The following is a 17,236-nucleotide window of genomic DNA, read 5'->3' as shown; positions in this document are numbered from 1 at the left end:
GCGGTTGAGATTTCCTCTTACCCTGGTTGCTGATCCTCCCGAGGCCCAGGCGATGCCTCGGGGATTGCGGCTTGCGGCTTGCGTCGGATCAGAAGAACGCTTATCTGCTAGCGGGAGGGGCCCACGGCCCATGGAGCTTCTTTTTTCGATGACGACTTTCCATCAGACTGCATCTTCGAGATAGTCCGTTGGTAGAGCAGCAACCTCTATCCCTCAATACCGGTCTATCATCGCAGCCTTATTTCCCAGAACACTGGCAAAATCACTACCAAGACACATCGCAAAGTTGCCTGAGCCTGCCAAGCATGTGGGAAGCAGTAGTTGCATAGGTCAGCACGACGCCGGTGGTACCGGCGTATCGCAGATCTCCCCTCAGCTCCGGCCATCGTCGTCGACAGTCGACACGGATCCATGAGAGAGCGTATGCGGAGGTCGGAATTTCAATAATGATGTCTTGGCTGATAACAAGGAGTCACGTCTCGGCCCCCCCCCCTTCCTCTGGCCAAGACCGATCAAGTGCTGTAGATGGACCACGCTGGGGTCGATCAGATCAGTGATTGGGCAGGGGGGGGGATAGAGGGATCTGAGGAATATGCAATTTGACATGACGACTACAGCATCCCGCTCATCCGGCGGAAAGGAGAAGTGTTTTTCCTTTGCTCAAAGTGCCGGCGAGACTCTGGGAGGGACAATCGACATGCTAAAGTAGTAGTTATAGAAGTAGTAGAAGTAGTAGGAGTAGTAGTAGTAGTAGTAGTAGAAGTAGTCGTAGTAGTAGTCGTCGTAGAGCAGGAAGAAGAAGAAGAAGAAGAAGAAGAAGAAGAAGAAGAGGAAGAAGAAAAGGGTGCTTTGTTGGTTGGTTCAGGAGGGAACTCCCCGGGTACCCACAGTTTGGCTCTGTGGAGTGCACGACTCAAGGTACACCGGGAGTCGCTAGACAGTCGGATCAACAAGCTTGCCAATCATACCGGAATGCCCCTCACTCGGCACACAGCATGTGCTTGATCTTAGCGTGTTCATGCTTGAGTGCCTCCATGGCTATAAAGCCTGACCGACAACTCCAGCAAGACTGACCTTTCTTTCCTGTTATTCACTCACACAACTCTCTCACTTCTCCCAACAAAGAAAAGTCACTGATCTCAACCTGATTTGACTCTGCCCTCTCAGCCCATCTACATCCACTACTGCGAAGGACATAGACTACTACCAACCTAGTCCTCCGAAACAATATTTTTCATCTATTCCACGCACTTCACGCACAACACGGTCGTCCACCACATAAAGTCTCTAGCTCAAAATGTTCAAGATTCCTCCTCCTCGCCAATTCCTCGTGCTCTCTGCCCCCAGCTCAGCTCCCTTTGACCCAAGTCACAAATTCTTGGTCCTGTCTCCTACCGAGTCCGGGCCTGATGCTCGTCTCTACGATGAGCAAGCCGTCGCTGAAGATGCCACGGTTGAAATCGAGCCAGAGCTGCACCGTTCTAACAGCTCATCCTCCACTTCATCCGAGGCTTCATCAGTCGACGATGGTGCCAACCCAATGCCTGCTGGCTTCCTCTTCCTCGGACACAACAACAAGGGCCGCCGAGCGTCCCAGTGATTGATTTTGTAAGCAGGACTCTCTCCTGCTTCTCTTACACTTGATTCATGTTCTCATTGTTTCTTAGCCACTGATGAATCTTCTTGTCCTGTTGTCTCATCATGTGGTTCTTCCTGTTTTGTTTATGGTCATTCAACTTTCCTGTCACGATGCATCGACAGAGTAACTACCGGCAACCGTCACGTCTGGGCTTCTGTCACCTGGACGGACTGGATATGAAATTGGGCACCGCAAATGTGCTTCTTACAATGGGTTCCCCATACTGATGTTATCACCATCTCCGCATCTCCGGCCAATCGCAGAATGATCGTGTCAAGTAAGGGGTTCAAAGGGGGGCGTTATCTGATCTTGGCTTCTTTTTTTTCGGGGGAATTTGCTGTCAATTAATGTCACTCGCTTCGAATAAAGACCTCCAACATCATCAAAATAAAGGAATGAACTTCCCTGAAGGACACTTTCCATGCTATCATTGCATGCCCAGGCTGCGCAATGATTCTCCGTGTAGGCCAGATGAAACTCGCCAATCGCTCCGGTCGTCCGAATGCAAAGTAAACAAGGCGCTCTTCTCCCCCATGCCAGCCAAGCACCACCGCGGGCGCGGTGGTCGATCCGCCAAGCCTGGGTTTGCAATTTTGATAGATCGCGCCTTGAAGGGGGGATGGGTCGAGCCCAGGAATCGCCATGATTCCTTCCCCCTTGTCCATGACTCCATGCTGCATCGGCGTAACGGAAAACAGGGGGCGCGAACTGTCGCACGATACATATTTCAATGTTGAGCCCGAGATCATTGATAATGTTCATTGGTCAATGAAGGCCCTTTTATCTCGCCAAGTCTTCAGGCTCTGGTGTTTTGTTACATTTATCCTGTCTTCTCCCTCCCTCTGGATTTGGGATTGATGCTATTCATGCAAAATGACGAGGGCTGTGAGGGGAGTTGTGGTTTTCTCTCATTCCTGTGGACCGAGGCTTGCCAACTTGTCCTGCCCAACGTTGTCTACTTCAGGTTACATGTAACTAACTTAGAGGGCTTAGCTAAGCAATCTCTCTACCAAAACCTGCCTGTCTCTCAAAATCTGAGGTTCTCTTCTATGGTAGCTTCCCTTGTATCCATTGATCAGTGATATTTGATTGGTGGACAGAGGTGCCTGGCTGCCCGAATATGACTAGCGCAGCTTAATTGAGCCCATACTCACGGTGCATAAGGTGTGTAAGTGCATACGGCAGCTTTATTTGTCGTCTCGGTGAAGTTGACATCTCCAGGATGAAGAGAATCAGAATTCTGTAGTAAGTTATGCATCTAATTACCCATTTCCAAAGTAGATTGTGCTACTGCTGGGTGCCCCGGGGCCGAATTCCACCCCTGATCATCTGACACCCCGCGTTCCCGGCGAAGAAATGCTAGGAATCCAAGGGGAAAAAAGGAAAAAAGCAAAACACAAAAAATTGCCCCGCGGATGACTTTTTCGGTGACCGTTTTGATCAGTTTTCGACGACCTCACGGACCTAAGATGACACAATCGACGTTGACAAAGTACAATTGGATCGAAGTGATGATTGCTTGGTGGTTGCCCGAGTCTATCGTCGAATCGCTTCATTGATAGGTCCCCCGCCTTTGGTGGTTGCAATTGGCACCTTTCGGATTATGTGAATGGATGCTGTTAGCCTGTTACAGCTGGATTCCCGTCTGATCTGTCCAACGCGGACATGTCAAAGTTCCTAGAAGGCAAACCAGTTGATCAATACAATCCAATGAAATCACAGACGTTTCATTTGCCAATTGAAGATCAATTCCAGGAAATCCGTCTCACACAACTGATCAGTGTTCGACATGTGTTACACAGAGTCACACACACATGTTTCGGGCGGTTATATTGACGAATTTACCCGAAATTCCGAATCCGCCTCTTCGAGCGTAACTTGATTGAGACAAATTCCGGACTTGATAGATTCCACGGACATATACTAAGGTTGAATCCGGCAATGCGTGGTCGGAGTTTCTGACAGGCTTTTACTCTATAATGTTGAATCAGCTTTGAGCGAGCAGGTGGGAGCACTGAAAACCTGGATATTATTACCGTGCTTTAATCGCGCACAACAACCTTGTCTGACAGTAGACCTCAGTTCAACTTCGCAAGGTACGGTGAACTTGTGGCTATACACTGCCTGCCTAGTACAGTCAAACATATTCGAAATCAAGACGAGGTAGGTCCATTATCTTTGGGTATTGGACTAGAGTGAAACATAAGGGATGGCCATGCTTGAGACACGTGATACATGGAAGCCGATCAAAAGTGCAAAATCGACCAGATTTCAATCGAATCACACCACAGTACTAAGAATATTCTGTCACTCTAGCTCATTGGCCGATTTGACACGGAATTGAGCGTACGGCCATCTTCAGGTCTGGATCTGAAATTGAGACTACAGTCTGACCCCCTTATCGAGATGTGGGGGAGCAATTCCTCAAAATCAGAGCGGGCCGTCAGCGCGCTGAACAACAATGCATCAGGTGACCGTTGGTCACTTGACCTATCTGGCATACTCGTTTTCAGTTCCAATCCGCTGATGCTCAAGCGACTACTAGGATCGTAGGATGATAGTCTGGCGTGCTAGTAGTTCCCCAGAAAATTAAAGTCAAATGGAGGTCGTCGTCAAGATTGAAGCTGACGGGCTCCACTGCCGCCATGTGTTTGTTGCTCCTGACCGAGGCTGCATTGCCCCGGTCAAGAGTTCGTCAGAAAGTTAGAGACAGTTTGCTCGTGTCAACAGCGCATGGAGACTATAAAACTCATCTTCCACAACTGCGAGGCTTTCCGAGGTGAGCATGTTGATGTTTGTTGACATGTGGGTAAAGTGAACTGATTCGAGGCTACGCAGTATGACCTAGGCATTTTCAGATTCGAAAGGTGCACCCACACACACACACACGGGTCCGAAGAAGGAGTAGATCGTCCCAAAGCGTCGGAGATCAATCGGAGACCGATAATTACCTTTGGCGCACACCTCTTCAATGAGTAACGCACACTATGAGTATGGAGATTATCTCCCCTTGTGACCGATCGTCCACAATGCGGGGACTGTCTATGATAAAAATCTGGAGGACGGTTTGAGACCCCCCCAAGTCTCAACTGAAATTAGGATCAGAGACAAATTTACACGAGAGGTCTCTCTTTTTACTACTTCCTTTACTTGGCGTCTCCACGCATTGGAACTACAATCCAATCATCCATTAAGCTGCAGTCGCATACAAAGATACTGAAACTTTAGTTCGTATGAGTTCCAATCGAGAGCTGACTCCCCATGAAACTTCACTCAAAAGCAGGCAAGGTATCGAACTTGAAGTGTGGTCGATCTCAGTATCCACTCAAAAGCCTAATATTACTCTGCAGAATGAGCAGATCCTCTACACACCTCTCTCTGGTTGAAAACGGCAGCATTGAAAATCAGGATGCTGTAAGCGCGATCTGCGATTTGCAAACTTGGCTGATCATCGGGTAGGAGGCGCCCAGAATATCTTCAAATTGATGCACCGAGTCACGCGGCCAACCTGCCAAACGAGGAGGTTTACGGTAGAGATGGACTGCAACATACTATAGACTATAGAGAATCGATAGTACCACTACCGCAATTTAACCATTGCGGAAATTACGCCAAGAGTAATCCATTATTTATACAAGTCGGGCACTGGGCGATCTGCATCCTCCATCTTTACTCAGGTGACATCCATCTTGCACAACTGTACTCCAGCTACCACAAATTGTTAGTAACAAATGTAATGCATCATTTCCCGCGACACATCTCTTCCTCTTCGAATTTCATACAGTGGCACAATATGTGTCAAGTATAGTCAACAATTTCTAACCTTTACAAAGAATCACCGGCTTCAAGCGTGAAGAGAGAGCCACCCTTATGGGTTCATTTCCTGTGACCGTTCAACGGTGACGCCAGCGGGGCGGCTACCGACCGCTACCTGGAGATAGTTTGAGTCCATTGGCTTGCCCCGAAGGATACGAAGGATACGGTCCACTCGCCTGTCGAGACTGAGACCCCCAACGACGCTAACTACTGATCGAACTCCGACCGAAGGCTTCTGCCGCGGTTCTAGCGCCGAAGCTAAGACCCGTTGCCCCCCGACTCAATCTTTGGCTCGGGTTGCATGGAACGGGGCCAGTGCGTGGCACATCTCGTCGGGGTCGACCTGAAATTGTTGGTAGGGGAACCCACCCTCTCACAGTGATTCAGTGCCGAATGTGTGTTTTGACACATTGGGATGATCCTCCTATAATCAAGCCACGTGTAAGGTATAATGATGGCTCAGTGGTCAAATTGCGATGATAGCTGAATACACAACGCGCAATAAGTCAGGGACCATAAATTGGGACCAGCAGAAGTCCGGTCGTCTCAGGCTCCCAGCCTCAACTGCCAGTGCTCCTGCATCCCACGAAAGTTTGAACGTCAATACGACGGACGCGGACCGCGCCCAGCCACACTGAAGGATGGGTACATGGATCATCCAGGCCGGGTTGAAGACTTCGCGCATTGGAAGGGCACAAGATTGTCTGATCACGAAGCCGGCAAGCACGGTAAAGTAATAGGTGTGTAGGTAGTAGATACTAGGTACAGCACAAGCGCTTACGTCTTTGTAGTATTACCACTCCAGAGTAGTAGTGAAGTCCTCACCTGATTCATCTCGCGGGGTGCAGGACAACCTCATCGTTGCCCAAAGGCCTCGGCTGAGCGGAGGGTCGCCACCGGGTGACCTTGCCCCTTGCAGATGGACCCTAGATCGGCGACTCACACGCGGCAGTGTAGATGAGCTTGATCTTCGCCTGCATATCACGGTCGAACACACGAGCAACATTGGGCCAGCTGGCACTAGTAGTACGATTTCAGCACCTCGCGACTCTCACCAGCAAGCTGACACACGATGTTCGTCGCAATCGTCCTCTGCTACCTTCTCAGGGAAAGCCTCTCCCAGGGCTACCGGCAGCATGGAAGTCGGTGGAGTCCCGGCTTCCGACGCTCTTCACGGAAACCATGGATTCGAGAGACTCCAGAAGAATGGGATTCGCCGAGCGCGCCCTCGACCCGCCTCTCTCGCTGTGTCTCCATCCTCGCTGGACTGTGCTGATGCGCTCTGAGCAGTCAGCTGTGGATTTCCACTGGGAAAGTCATTCCCTTGCGTTTTCCTACCGAGTATGGGCCTGCAGAGTTGGCGACCGGGCCCTTTGCCAGCTTGCGGTTGAGGTTGGTATCTGGCATCTCCTCATATGCAAATGTCAGATCAGCCTGGAGCACAACGAAATGAGCCTGAGTTGGAGCACATCATCGGCCAAGCCTCCTTAGTCATTTGGTACCTGCACTGGACACAAGTCGAAGCGGGACTCTGTCACTCAGGCGGCGGCATTTAGGTACTACTTACCAGAGACTGCTATTCAGGCTGCTTGGCCCCGCGCCTGATCGGTACTAGTCTTGTACATAGACATTGTACCGGGCGGTACAGTATTATACAGGCGGCTTGTCGCGAATCCGCCATCACAGCTACGCAAGCACTCAGCAGTCAGCACACTGAGCACAGTAGCAGAGCTTTCTAGTTACACGACCGTATCTCACGCTAGGTCATATCCAGACCTTGAGACTTTAAATAGTCCCGGGGCACATGGGCTACCACTTATGGCGGAGGAGGATGAAATCAAGGATCTTGGAGAGATCACAAAATAAGCTCGAACTCTATCAGAACGGATGAGATCCTTCGTTTCCTCGAATTACGTTGTAGAGCGTCGTAAATGACGTTCTTGCTGGGTGATCCCGCGAGCGGTGAGTCGTGGAATCATAGCATCATCCGGTCCCTGGCTTTGGAGGAGACTGTGTCGGACTGCCATAGGCATACTGGTCGCAACAACGACGTACGGTCTCAGTCCTTCTTGGATCGATAACACCCATTCATCCATCCATCCAAGTCTCGACAGGGCGATGGCCCGCTCTGGGCCCGCAGAAAGCCACCGACACTGACTGCGCAGTAGAGGTGCAGAACTAGAGATAATTATCTTGCGCACTCCAAGATCACTGAGATGATGATCCCACTTGGTCCCGGACGACTGGGTGCTGGCCTTCGCTCCCAAGTGTTCTTTTCGTCACTCTGTGTAAGTGTGTATTCCCAAAAACGTGACGCTAGTCCCCGCTGCATCACGTGTCATCCATAACACTGTAACGACGCTATTCCCAAACCGGTTGAGATGCCTCTCTCCAGTCCGACCCGCTGGGACTCGGGACTTCCTCCTCCTCCTCCATCACTCACTGTCCTCGGTTGACCAGGAAAAACAGGGTGGGAAAACAAAACGCATTGATATTGATCGTTATTGCGTAGAAACTGGCCTGCATCCTCTCACGAGACACGAAGCAAGAAAAGATCTAAACAGAAAGACCGCCGCGTTCATCGCCACTACTACACCAGAGCCACGGGCGATTCGCTGGGGCCCAGCACCAGAGTGGGACATCATCCGAGGGTGGACTCTACGAACCCGCCCAAAACCGCCATCCACCTAAAAGTCCACTTTCATCGAGGGGCACTTGCTCGGGAGTCGTTCTCCTGTCGCATTAACTTTCTTACACCTTTCAACTCCTCATCATCGCAGACGTTCGCGTTTCAACACGGGACTTTCCCCATAAAATCTCACGTTCTCCTGGGCATCCGCATCTGGCGTGCTTAGGCCTCGCGCAAGACCGACTCGGGAAACCTACAGTCGTGGACCGCTCCTTCTAGATCATCTCCCTCCCCCCCCCCCCCTACTTCTCTCTTCGTCTCAAGACCAGACGAGAAAAGATCAACAAACTCACAGGCCACTGGAACGTCGGGAGTCCGCGGCCGCTTGCGCTCAAGTTGCGCGCCATCTACTTCAGCACGACTGCACAACCAGATCGACATCTTTGCCATTCTGCCCTCCCGCCGTCACAATGTCTAGTGCCGCTCCCATTGACATCACTGCCCGGCAAACGACCTCGGTGTCGCCGCCGGGTCAACAGGCTTCAAATCTTACGTCGGCTCTTCAAAGGGCTGGCACCGGGGAGCGCACGGGTAGCATATCACTGCATCCTGGCAGTGGCCTGGGGGTGTTTAAGGCGCCTTTGCCACGCAAAGATTCCGTCACTAATGCTACCGCGCAATGGGGAAATGGAACAAAGCCCATCTCAATGACAGGATCAGCCCGTGATAAGGGTCGACGGGAATCTCTTGCAGGGAGCTTGGTAGGAGGCATGAGCTGGGGTGGTGTGTCGGTGGGAAGCTGGATCCGGGATGAGTGAGTGGCAGCACACCCTATAAGATGGAGACCGATGGCAAGCAACAGGCGCGCATTTTGTCTCGGAGACTTGGATGATCGAATAAAGATTCTTCCAGACCTCGTTTCTCGAGCTCCTGTACACCAGCGGCACCGTTTCACAACCTCCGATAACTGACCAAGCAAATCTCCCATTAGTATTATCATGACCGGCACCTCTCCATTCACCTTCCAGTCGCCTTCATACCACTCCTCCTCTTATCTACCGAAGCTCGAGGCTAACTTCATGCGGGATTTCTCTTGCTGTGGTGTGACCCTACCAACCCTCCATGATCTGCTTCAGCATTACGAGGAAGCCCATGCGACCAAGTCGCCCAATCAAGGGCATCGCCCAAGCCAAGAAAATCGTGCTGCCATCGCCGCCGCGATGGCGCAACAACAAGGCCAACCGCATGGTGGCCAAGGGCGCGGTATTCCACAGGATCGTAATATCGACATGCAGCGGAAGATGGGCCACACTCCGTCGGCGTTACAACACGTTGACCTCGACACCATGGACGACATGGAATTAGATGACCCGATGGGTGACGCAGATCCAACTAATTTATTCTCGTCTCAATTACGAGAAGGAGGCCAAGGCGTTTACGGCAACTCCAATCAAGGCCCTCAGCTGAACCTGGGCATGCTCCCTAGTCACCAAGGCTTCAATACCCCATCCCAGCCTGGTACTCCGGTAGGCTCTTCACGGCCTCTGTCCCTCTCCAACAATCCCACCGTATCCTCCGTGAATACACCTACTCTGATGGCCAACCCGCTTCAAACCTCGCAGTTCCGCAACACCCCCGACTCTTCGGGGCCAGGGACGCCCGCTGAGATTGACGAGAGCGTTGTCGGGGGCTTTGGCGATCTCAGTATGCAACAGAACATGATGGGTCAGAATCAGACTCCTTACGGACGCTATCCTGGCAATAATGATATGGTTGATCTGTGCATTGACGAGCCGGCGAAGAGACTGTTCAGCCCGAGTGGAGGCATGGGAACGCCGAATGCGCACTTCAAACTCAGTGGGGCCCAATATGGTCCAAACAGCGACATCGCTCGCCGAATTAGGGAGCAGCAGCTTTTAGCTGGTGTGCCCGACACAACGTCTATACTTCCCAACGAGGAGCCCAAACCTTTCCGTTGCCCCGTGATAGGGTGTGAAAAGGCATATAAGAACCAAAATGGTCTAAAATATCACAAGGCAGTAAGTACATGCGAAACCAACAGTCACGATGAATGACCTAACGTCTCGGTTTCTTTCTCTCTGCAGCATGGTCACAATAATCAGCAGCTTCACGACAACGCCGACGGAACCTTTTCAATTGTCAACCCGGAGACTTCGACACCTTATCCTGGCACGCTCGGTATGGAGAAAGAGAAACCGTATCGCTGCGAAGTCTGCGGCAAGCGCTATAAGAACCTCAACGGTCTCAAATACCACAAGTCGCACTCACCGCCTTGCAATCCTGACTTCCAGCTTGCGGCAGGTCGCAATCTGAACCTCGGAGGGGGTGTCATGCAAGGGCAGAACATTAATGTGGCAGGGGCTGGTCTGCCCGGAATTGGCGAAGAAGGCCTCCTATAAGAGCCAACAGGTGCATGAATAACGATGATGCTTTGGGTGTGCGTGCCCCATCGTCGTTCGTATATATAATGTCCAGCGAGCAAGAAGACCTTCATTCAAGAAGCGTGCTCACCTGTTCCTGGCTTCATGAACACTGCCTAGTCCAAACACGATGTCATGATTGAATTACTCGGTGACCTCGGAGTTGGTTTTTTTGATTTGTCATTGGCTTTTGTCTTATCCTTTGGAACAGTGGTCTCATGTGTCCTGTGATCTCGGTCTGGCTACCCTGTTACACTGGACTGCTTTGGGAGTTCATTTTTCGAGATTCAACCGGCCCAAGAACTACGGCTGATGATGGTGCAAATTTCTCCGCAAGCCTGTGCTCAGTCCCACCCGGGCCTCGCATCCAACTCGAAAGCATTGGATTTCACAAAGATCGAAGCGTCCTTTGATTCGAAAGTTGGTCTGCATAGACAGCTTGACGTCTGCTAGGAGTACTTGCATTGTGCTGTGTCTTTGGCTGCAATGCATGTTGAAACGGGCGGTATCTCTGTTTATTTTTCTTTTCAGCCTTCTCTTTTCTTTTTCGTTCTGGCTTGTTCTTCTTCTGCGTTATGTGCGTTGGCTGGCTTATTGACTTTGTGCCGTTGATTTTCTATGATCGAGGGTCATGTAAATGATCGAGTGGCACTTTCTTTTTGGGACCACCAGGGATGGCGTTCATTCTTCTTCTTCTTCATCTTCTTCTCCCTCCATTCTGCTGCCTGTAGATTCTTTCGAATCGCAACTCCGGGGGACTTCAAGCCTTACCTATCTGCATGGTCCATATGCTGAATCGCGCCAGCTCTCTCTTTCTCTCCTTCTTTCTCCGTCTCTGCAGCTACCTGGCAGATTTGGGCAGACCTCCCGTGGATGGTCTTTGCCTTCAACGACAGCGATTCGGCTTTGTTATCTCTTCAGTTTGAGGAATTGAACCTGGAACAGCCGGAATAAAAGTACGGCTCTCACCTTGGCGTCCAGATGATGTACATATGATATTTTCTTTCTAAAAAAACCATGGCTTTGGCAACTGATTTATTGTTGGTCGACCTTCTCCACTGTTCTCTTCAACATGCCTTACTGCAGTAAGTTACATAGCCGGATTGAAAGTTCTGACACGTTTCTCTCATTGGGTGAAACGTGTTATTCAACGGTGGGCCAGCCTAGTAGAAACGGCCGAGGTGTGCTCGAGACGGAACAAACACAGAAGAGGGAGATATGTAGGGAGAGACGTATGCCGGCGTAAGTTTATTACGATGCCTTTGGGCAGAATGTCAGATTGAGACCCCACCATGGGGTCAATAAGTAGTTTAAACCCCAAAGGGACCAGTCTGGTTTGGGAGCGAGGAAGAACACACGGAGAACAAGACGTAAAAAAGTAGCACAAAACGCAATGATCTTGTGGTGTGTATTGGGAGAAAGTGATGAATATTCGCTTGCCATCAACCGACCCCGCCGACTCTTGGAGAAACGTGGAAAGAGAAGGGGGGAAGAAGAACATGGGGGTTTCGTGAAACAGTAGAACAGCCGGAACAGCCGTCGTGAAACGAGCATTGAATGGAACGAAAAACACAAGAGGTATTAGAAAGTGACAGAGAATGACATGAATATCAAGAGTGATTTCTTCGTGTCACTGCGCCTTTACAACGTGAAATAGGAGCAGTGGCACAAGGGGAGGGAAACGCGATCACCACTCAAATTCGCCTTGGCCCTTGTGGAAAACATATCTATGTCTCTAGGTCAGCGGACATGTTCAAAATTCAAAGCTACTGATAACCGTGAATGGTCGACTCACTCTTTTCCACCCGTGGTCAAAATGCCGTCTTTCAGGGTGCACTTCCACTTGTTCTTGACCCGCTGCACTTTGTCATAGGTGCACAGCATCACTTGGCCTTCCGCCTCATCGGCCTCCGCCTCATGGTCGACGAGATCATCCGGATCGTCAAGATCCGAGTTGATTGCATCTTCATCGTCTTCTTCCTTGAGATCATCGTCTGCGCCATCGAATTGGGCGGGCGCTTTGGGAGGGAAGACGCCGATGGCGATGCGTTTGCGCGAAGCAGAGGAGCGACCAGAGCGGAGCGACGAGCCTTTGTAGCCGACGACTCTTGTTTGGACAGGGGGCGAAGTAGGCCACCACCTTCAAGGCCACTCATTTGATGCTTGATGTATTCACGGAGCAGGTGATCCCCTTGTCCGTTCTGCGCAGCCTCCCGGCGACGAGCGACTTCCGCCTTCCAGTCAGACAAAGCATCACCAGCACCATCAGTCTGGCCAGATCCAAGTGACGAGTGGTTAGACTCCTGCTTAATCTGAGGCGCATTCCCATTTGATGGATAATGCTGCGGTGTGTATTGTTGCTGGCCTGCGGATTGTGATTGAAGCTGGCTGACCGAGGTCGCAGCGGATGCACCAAACCGCTGGGTCAGCTGCGCTGCAGCACGGTCTCGAGCCATCTGCGGGTTGGGCGTCGTGCTTGCAGACATATTGGGGTGCATTGGTGGGATTGAGGACATTCCACTCGCGCCTGGCTCAGTCTTTACTCTCGGCGCATTCATCTGGGCGGTCGCAACAGGAGCGACCGGGGCGGCTGGGGCTGGACTCGGGATCGGAGTCTGCTGAGCCATTGAGACAGGTGGGGGAACATGCTGCTGATGTTGTGGTTGTTGTGGCTGCTGCTGCTGCTGCTGCTGCTGCTGTTGTTGTTGTTGTTGTTGTTGTTGTTGTTGTGGTTGATGATGCTGCGGCTGAGGTTGGTGCTGCGGCTGGGATGGTGGTGGTGGACGGGGAGCGTTGGATGGAACAGTAGCCTGTGGAGGTAGAGGAGCTTGCGCAACCGGTTGAACTGGGGGATCCCATGGAAAGTGGGCGACATTCACTGATGACAGTTTCTTTTGCCAGGTCTAGGATTGTGCACAGATGGGAAAAGAGTCAGTAGTGCATCTTCCAGTACGGCAAGTATAACAATGTTGAGATGGTGGGAATAGTGGCCCTGGAGTATAGGCAAGCCACTCGACGAATGATGAGCAAGTGAGCTAAACCCGTCTGGGGCGGGTAGCGGCGGCGGCATATAAAGGGAGCCTCATAAACCGACTGGTTCCCTCCCGTCAGAAGGCATTGCCTTCCGCACCCACGGGATCCCCCGCTTTAGGCTGACCCTCCCCAGACTCAAGAGTGATCCGATGGCTAACACCAAGCAAGGCGAACACACAGTGTCCTGAAAAAGTGCATGGTAGGAGAAATAGGTGACTTACCTCACGCAAATCCAGCAACGTCTTCTGATCCACTCCGCTTTCCTCAAAGTCGACCTGGGAGTTCTCGCAGACATCTTTGATCACCTTCTCGAAAACCGCACCCTGTTTCAAACATCAAGAAGGGTCAACACGCCAGATACTAGGGTACCTGGAACGGAATTCGTGAGGTGTTCCATAATGGCAGCAGATCGTGGTGGACCTGCGCTGGCTGGTGCTGTTCCTATGGCAGACATGGACAGGATATTGCGAGGGTCACATACCACTTGTTGATTCGACATGGCGACGGAAAGACAGAGCGGTGGGTGAACAGACGACCAAGAAATTCAATAATGAGGCTCGATGGGGACTTGTCGAGGAGGCGATTCAAGGGCGTCGTTGGATGTGTTGCACTGCCCTTACCGTCGAAGGAGATGGTAATTCGGCGCAATGGCGTTTCCCTTTGGAGCACTGGTGGAGCACGCCTCTCTGAATCCAGAAGAGGTGCGGTGATGGGTACTGGCTGCGGACAATGTTTGGACGTAAATGTGCTGTATGTAGGGTATTTCTGAGGTAATAAGGGTCAACGTGAGTACAAGGTGTGGCGAAGCGGGCTGGATGGTCTGTCCGATGGGTTGGAGAAGGTGAAGGTTAGTCTAGGACGGTCGAAAAGCGACTCCAGCACATGGGCGCTTAGTCATACGCGGCAGTCGCGGGCGCCCGGGGAGCTTACCTCACCTCACTTCATCTCATCTAGTTACCCGGGCAGAACTCCTGTCAGGACGGTCCCTCAAAAAAGAAAGCTAATCGTAGGAAAGGTAAGACGACAGCTGTTCTGTCTAGCTCTTGAAGGCTGACAAAAGTGGACTGGTACTAGGTGTAGTTCTAGTTCTACGCTCCAATTCTGACGGCTCTTTGAAATCATTAAGGGCTTTCTGTATCACTTCTCGAGAGACCTTTGACCTCCGACCACGCACTAAATATCAAACATCTCAATGCTTCTCAACGGGACAATTGATTTGGGGACCACTCCAAAGTCCCAAGCATTACTCTGAACTCGGATCAAATAGGTGAATGCAATTGCAACAATGATTTACAGTCTGATGGTACGCCAAACATGCTAGACTCGACACAAAAGAACTCCCCGGTCCGGCGCAAGGCAAAGTCATATCCAATAGAGCGCACGTATCCAAAAATAAACCATAAGTCAGACCAAGGAAGAAGGGTATGAACAGATATGCACGAGAAGAAATGGACAAGAAAGGCAAACAAGAAAACTGAAGAGACTTCGACTGCAGTACAACGGCATACTGCTCAACGGATAGTCATTGATTTGGTCAACTGGGCCTTGCCACCGACACCACCCTCACGAGACGCCGACGCGCTGCTACCGGGCTTGCGCTCAAAGACCTTCCAGAACTTCAGGCTCTCGTCGGCAGCTGCGGTAGCCAGCATCTGGCCGTCCGGGCTGAGGCTGCTGTGAAGGACACGAGTCTCGTGAGCGGGGATCTCGACATTCCGCACCAGGGTAGGATAGCTCCAGATGCTGAGGGAGTTGTCGGGGAATCCACTGGAGCTAACAATCTCACGATAGTGGTTGCTCCAGCGCAAACTGGTGACCTGAGATCCTGTATCAATGCTGTTTGTGCGAGCACCGGTGGTGGTGTTCCAGAAGTGGATGTGACGGTCATAAGAGCCACCGCCAGTGGCGAGCAGGTTCAACTGCCATGGGCACCAACTCAACGCCTTGACAGCAGCGCGGTGGTTGGTCTTGGTGAACTTGGGAGCACTGAGAGAGCGCGCATCCCAAATGTTGACCAAGTTGTCGTTGCCGCCTGTCGCAAGCTGAGCGCCATCGGAGCGCCACTCCAAACCACAGACTTCAGAAGTATGAGAAACCAATTCGGCGACCTTGTGCTCGGCAATACGAACATCATGGTTGAACACGAGACCACTTCGTGCACCGGTAGACAGCAGATGCTTGGACCAGCCCATCACACCCACGCGCGAATCATGGCCGTACATGCTGCGCAGTTTGGTGCCCTCTTCAACATCCCAGATCTGGACCTCGCCAGTTCCCAGTCCAACTCCCACGTAGGCGCCGTCACCACTCCACTTGACACTGCTGATGTAAGTATCAGGTGCAGACTCTAGAAGGCAGCTGACGGTACCAGATTCAGCCGACCAGACATAAACATTGCGCTCGAGGCCAATGGCAACCTGGTTGCCCGAGCTCCAGTCGAGCAAATTCAGGTAGTAGTCATCCAAAAGACCGGGAGCATCCAACACACGCTCGGGCGCGGTCTGGACTCGTCGTCGGAATTGGGCACCTTGCGACTTGGCCGACCGTAGAGGTCGATTGTACTGAGCACGAAGGTCGATAGGCTTAGATGATTCTGGGGGGGCGGGCTTGAATGCAAGAATGCGGGTATTCAGGCTGACACCGCAGGCATCCGCCAAGGATGACTCGTAGGCAACGGCATCGGGTGCGGGTCGGGTGTAGTTTGTTGGCTCGCTGTCATCGAGACCCAGGTTGTCCAGCGCCGCTGTCAATTCATCGTCAACTCCACGCCCGCTGATATCAAATGCGCTTGCTGCAGAGGCAAGAACAGTTGAGCCCTCGCTTCCACTTGTTTTAGGACGATGAGAATCGTCTGGTTTGGCAGTCCCGCTGGTCACCAGACCTTCACTTGCTGAACGGTTGGGGATGAAACGATCGCCCGCATTGTGCGGAATTCGAACAGTTGTCTTGGTTGGGCGGGTTCGAGTCGGCACCTCTCGGCGCGGACGCTCTTTGACGGGCGTTTGTCCAGTCGATGACGCAGGGCCGGTACCGGTCAAAGACCAATCGGAGACGCCCAGCTGCAGATGCTTCGGAGAAACACGAGTGCGCGCGATATTTGACTTGGGAGAATCCCGATGACTGCGTGAAGACTTGACTACAGATGCCTTGGCGACGGTGGATTTCGTAGCTGTAGGCTTTGTCGATGAAGCCTTCGCAAAGGACGGCTTTGGGATGGACGGCTTAGCAAGAGAGGAAGACTTGGTGACTGTGGACTTCGAGGAAGTGGTTTTGTTGCTCGACGACTTGGCGAAGTATGATGTGAGGTTACCACTGTAAACTGACTTGGGCTTCTCACAACCCACGTCACCTTTTTGTGGAGTGAATGGGGACGATTCGTCGGATGCCCGGGGCGTGACTCGTGTATTGGGCGAGGGCGTCAGTGGCATACGTCCGCCAGCGGTCTTGGAGGAGAAGATCCCTGTATGGGTCTTCACAGGCGTTGAGACCGAAGCAGTGGCCATGGCTCAGAGTGTTCAGACTTGCACTGGGAATGCTGAAAGGTAAACTCGGTCTCTGTGTAACTTGCTATCGATGAAAAGTGAATGCAAAGTGTTGAAAAACAGTGCAGGATGAGAATATGGGTTGGAAATAGAGTTATGGGTAATTTTTGCAGATAGGGTATGGGTGGGAGAGGAA

At 51.7% G+C, this 17,236-nt stretch overlaps 5 protein-coding genes across 5 annotated transcripts; 2 read left to right on the top strand and 3 right to left on the bottom strand.

Moving 5' to 3' along the window:
• Positions 1-660: 660 nt before the first annotated feature.
• Positions 661-1,036, bottom strand: N7539_002840 (uncharacterized protein; the record flags this gene model as incomplete). The annotated part of the gene is made up of 2 exons (XM_056932443.1): positions 661-847; positions 984-1,036. 2 exons carry the CDS (start codon positions 1,034-1,036, stop codon positions 661-663), a joined length of 240 nt encoding a protein of 79 aa, XP_056792402.1.
• Positions 1,037-1,297: 261 nt separating this feature from the next.
• N7539_002839 (uncharacterized protein) lies at positions 1,298-1,600 on the top strand (the record flags this gene model as incomplete). Its single annotated transcript, XM_056932442.1, has 1 exon — positions 1,298-1,600. The coding sequence occupies one exon, from the start codon at positions 1,298-1,300 to the stop codon at positions 1,598-1,600; it is 303 nt and encodes a 100-aa protein (XP_056792401.1).
• Positions 1,601-8,554: 6,954 nt separating this feature from the next.
• On the top strand, positions 8,555-10,504 carry N7539_002838 (zinc-coordinating transcription factor SFP1; the record flags this gene model as incomplete). Its single annotated transcript, XM_056932441.1, has 3 exons — positions 8,555-8,898; positions 9,076-10,123; positions 10,190-10,504. 3 exons carry the CDS (start codon positions 8,555-8,557, stop codon positions 10,502-10,504), a joined length of 1,707 nt encoding a protein of 568 aa, XP_056792400.1.
• Positions 10,505-12,212: 1,708 nt separating this feature from the next.
• N7539_002837 (transcription initiation factor IIA large subunit) lies at positions 12,213-14,057 on the bottom strand (the record flags this gene model as incomplete). The annotated part of the gene is given in 5 exon segments (XM_056932440.1): positions 12,213-12,252; positions 12,321-12,632; positions 12,644-13,428; positions 13,780-13,881; positions 14,040-14,057. 5 exon segments carry the CDS (start codon positions 14,055-14,057, stop codon positions 12,213-12,215), a joined length of 1,257 nt encoding a protein of 418 aa, XP_056792399.1.
• A 1,012-nt stretch (positions 14,058-15,069) lies between these two features.
• Positions 15,070-17,061, bottom strand: N7539_002836 (WD40 repeat domain-containing protein; the record flags this gene model as incomplete). The annotated part of the gene is made up of 1 exon (XM_056932439.1): positions 15,070-17,061. One exon carries the CDS (start codon positions 17,059-17,061, stop codon positions 15,070-15,072), a length of 1,992 nt encoding a protein of 663 aa, XP_056792398.1.
• Positions 17,062-17,236: the final 175 nt, after the last annotated feature.

The sequence above is a fragment of the Penicillium diatomitis genome (genome assembly GCF_028827545.1).
Source record: "Penicillium diatomitis strain IBT 30728 chromosome Unknown utg000003l_segment0_segment0, whole genome shotgun sequence".
In the NCBI taxonomy this organism is placed as follows: Eukaryota; Fungi; Ascomycota; class Eurotiomycetes; order Eurotiales; family Aspergillaceae; genus Penicillium; species Penicillium diatomitis.
This window is presented reverse-complemented; position numbering and strand designations above follow the sequence as displayed.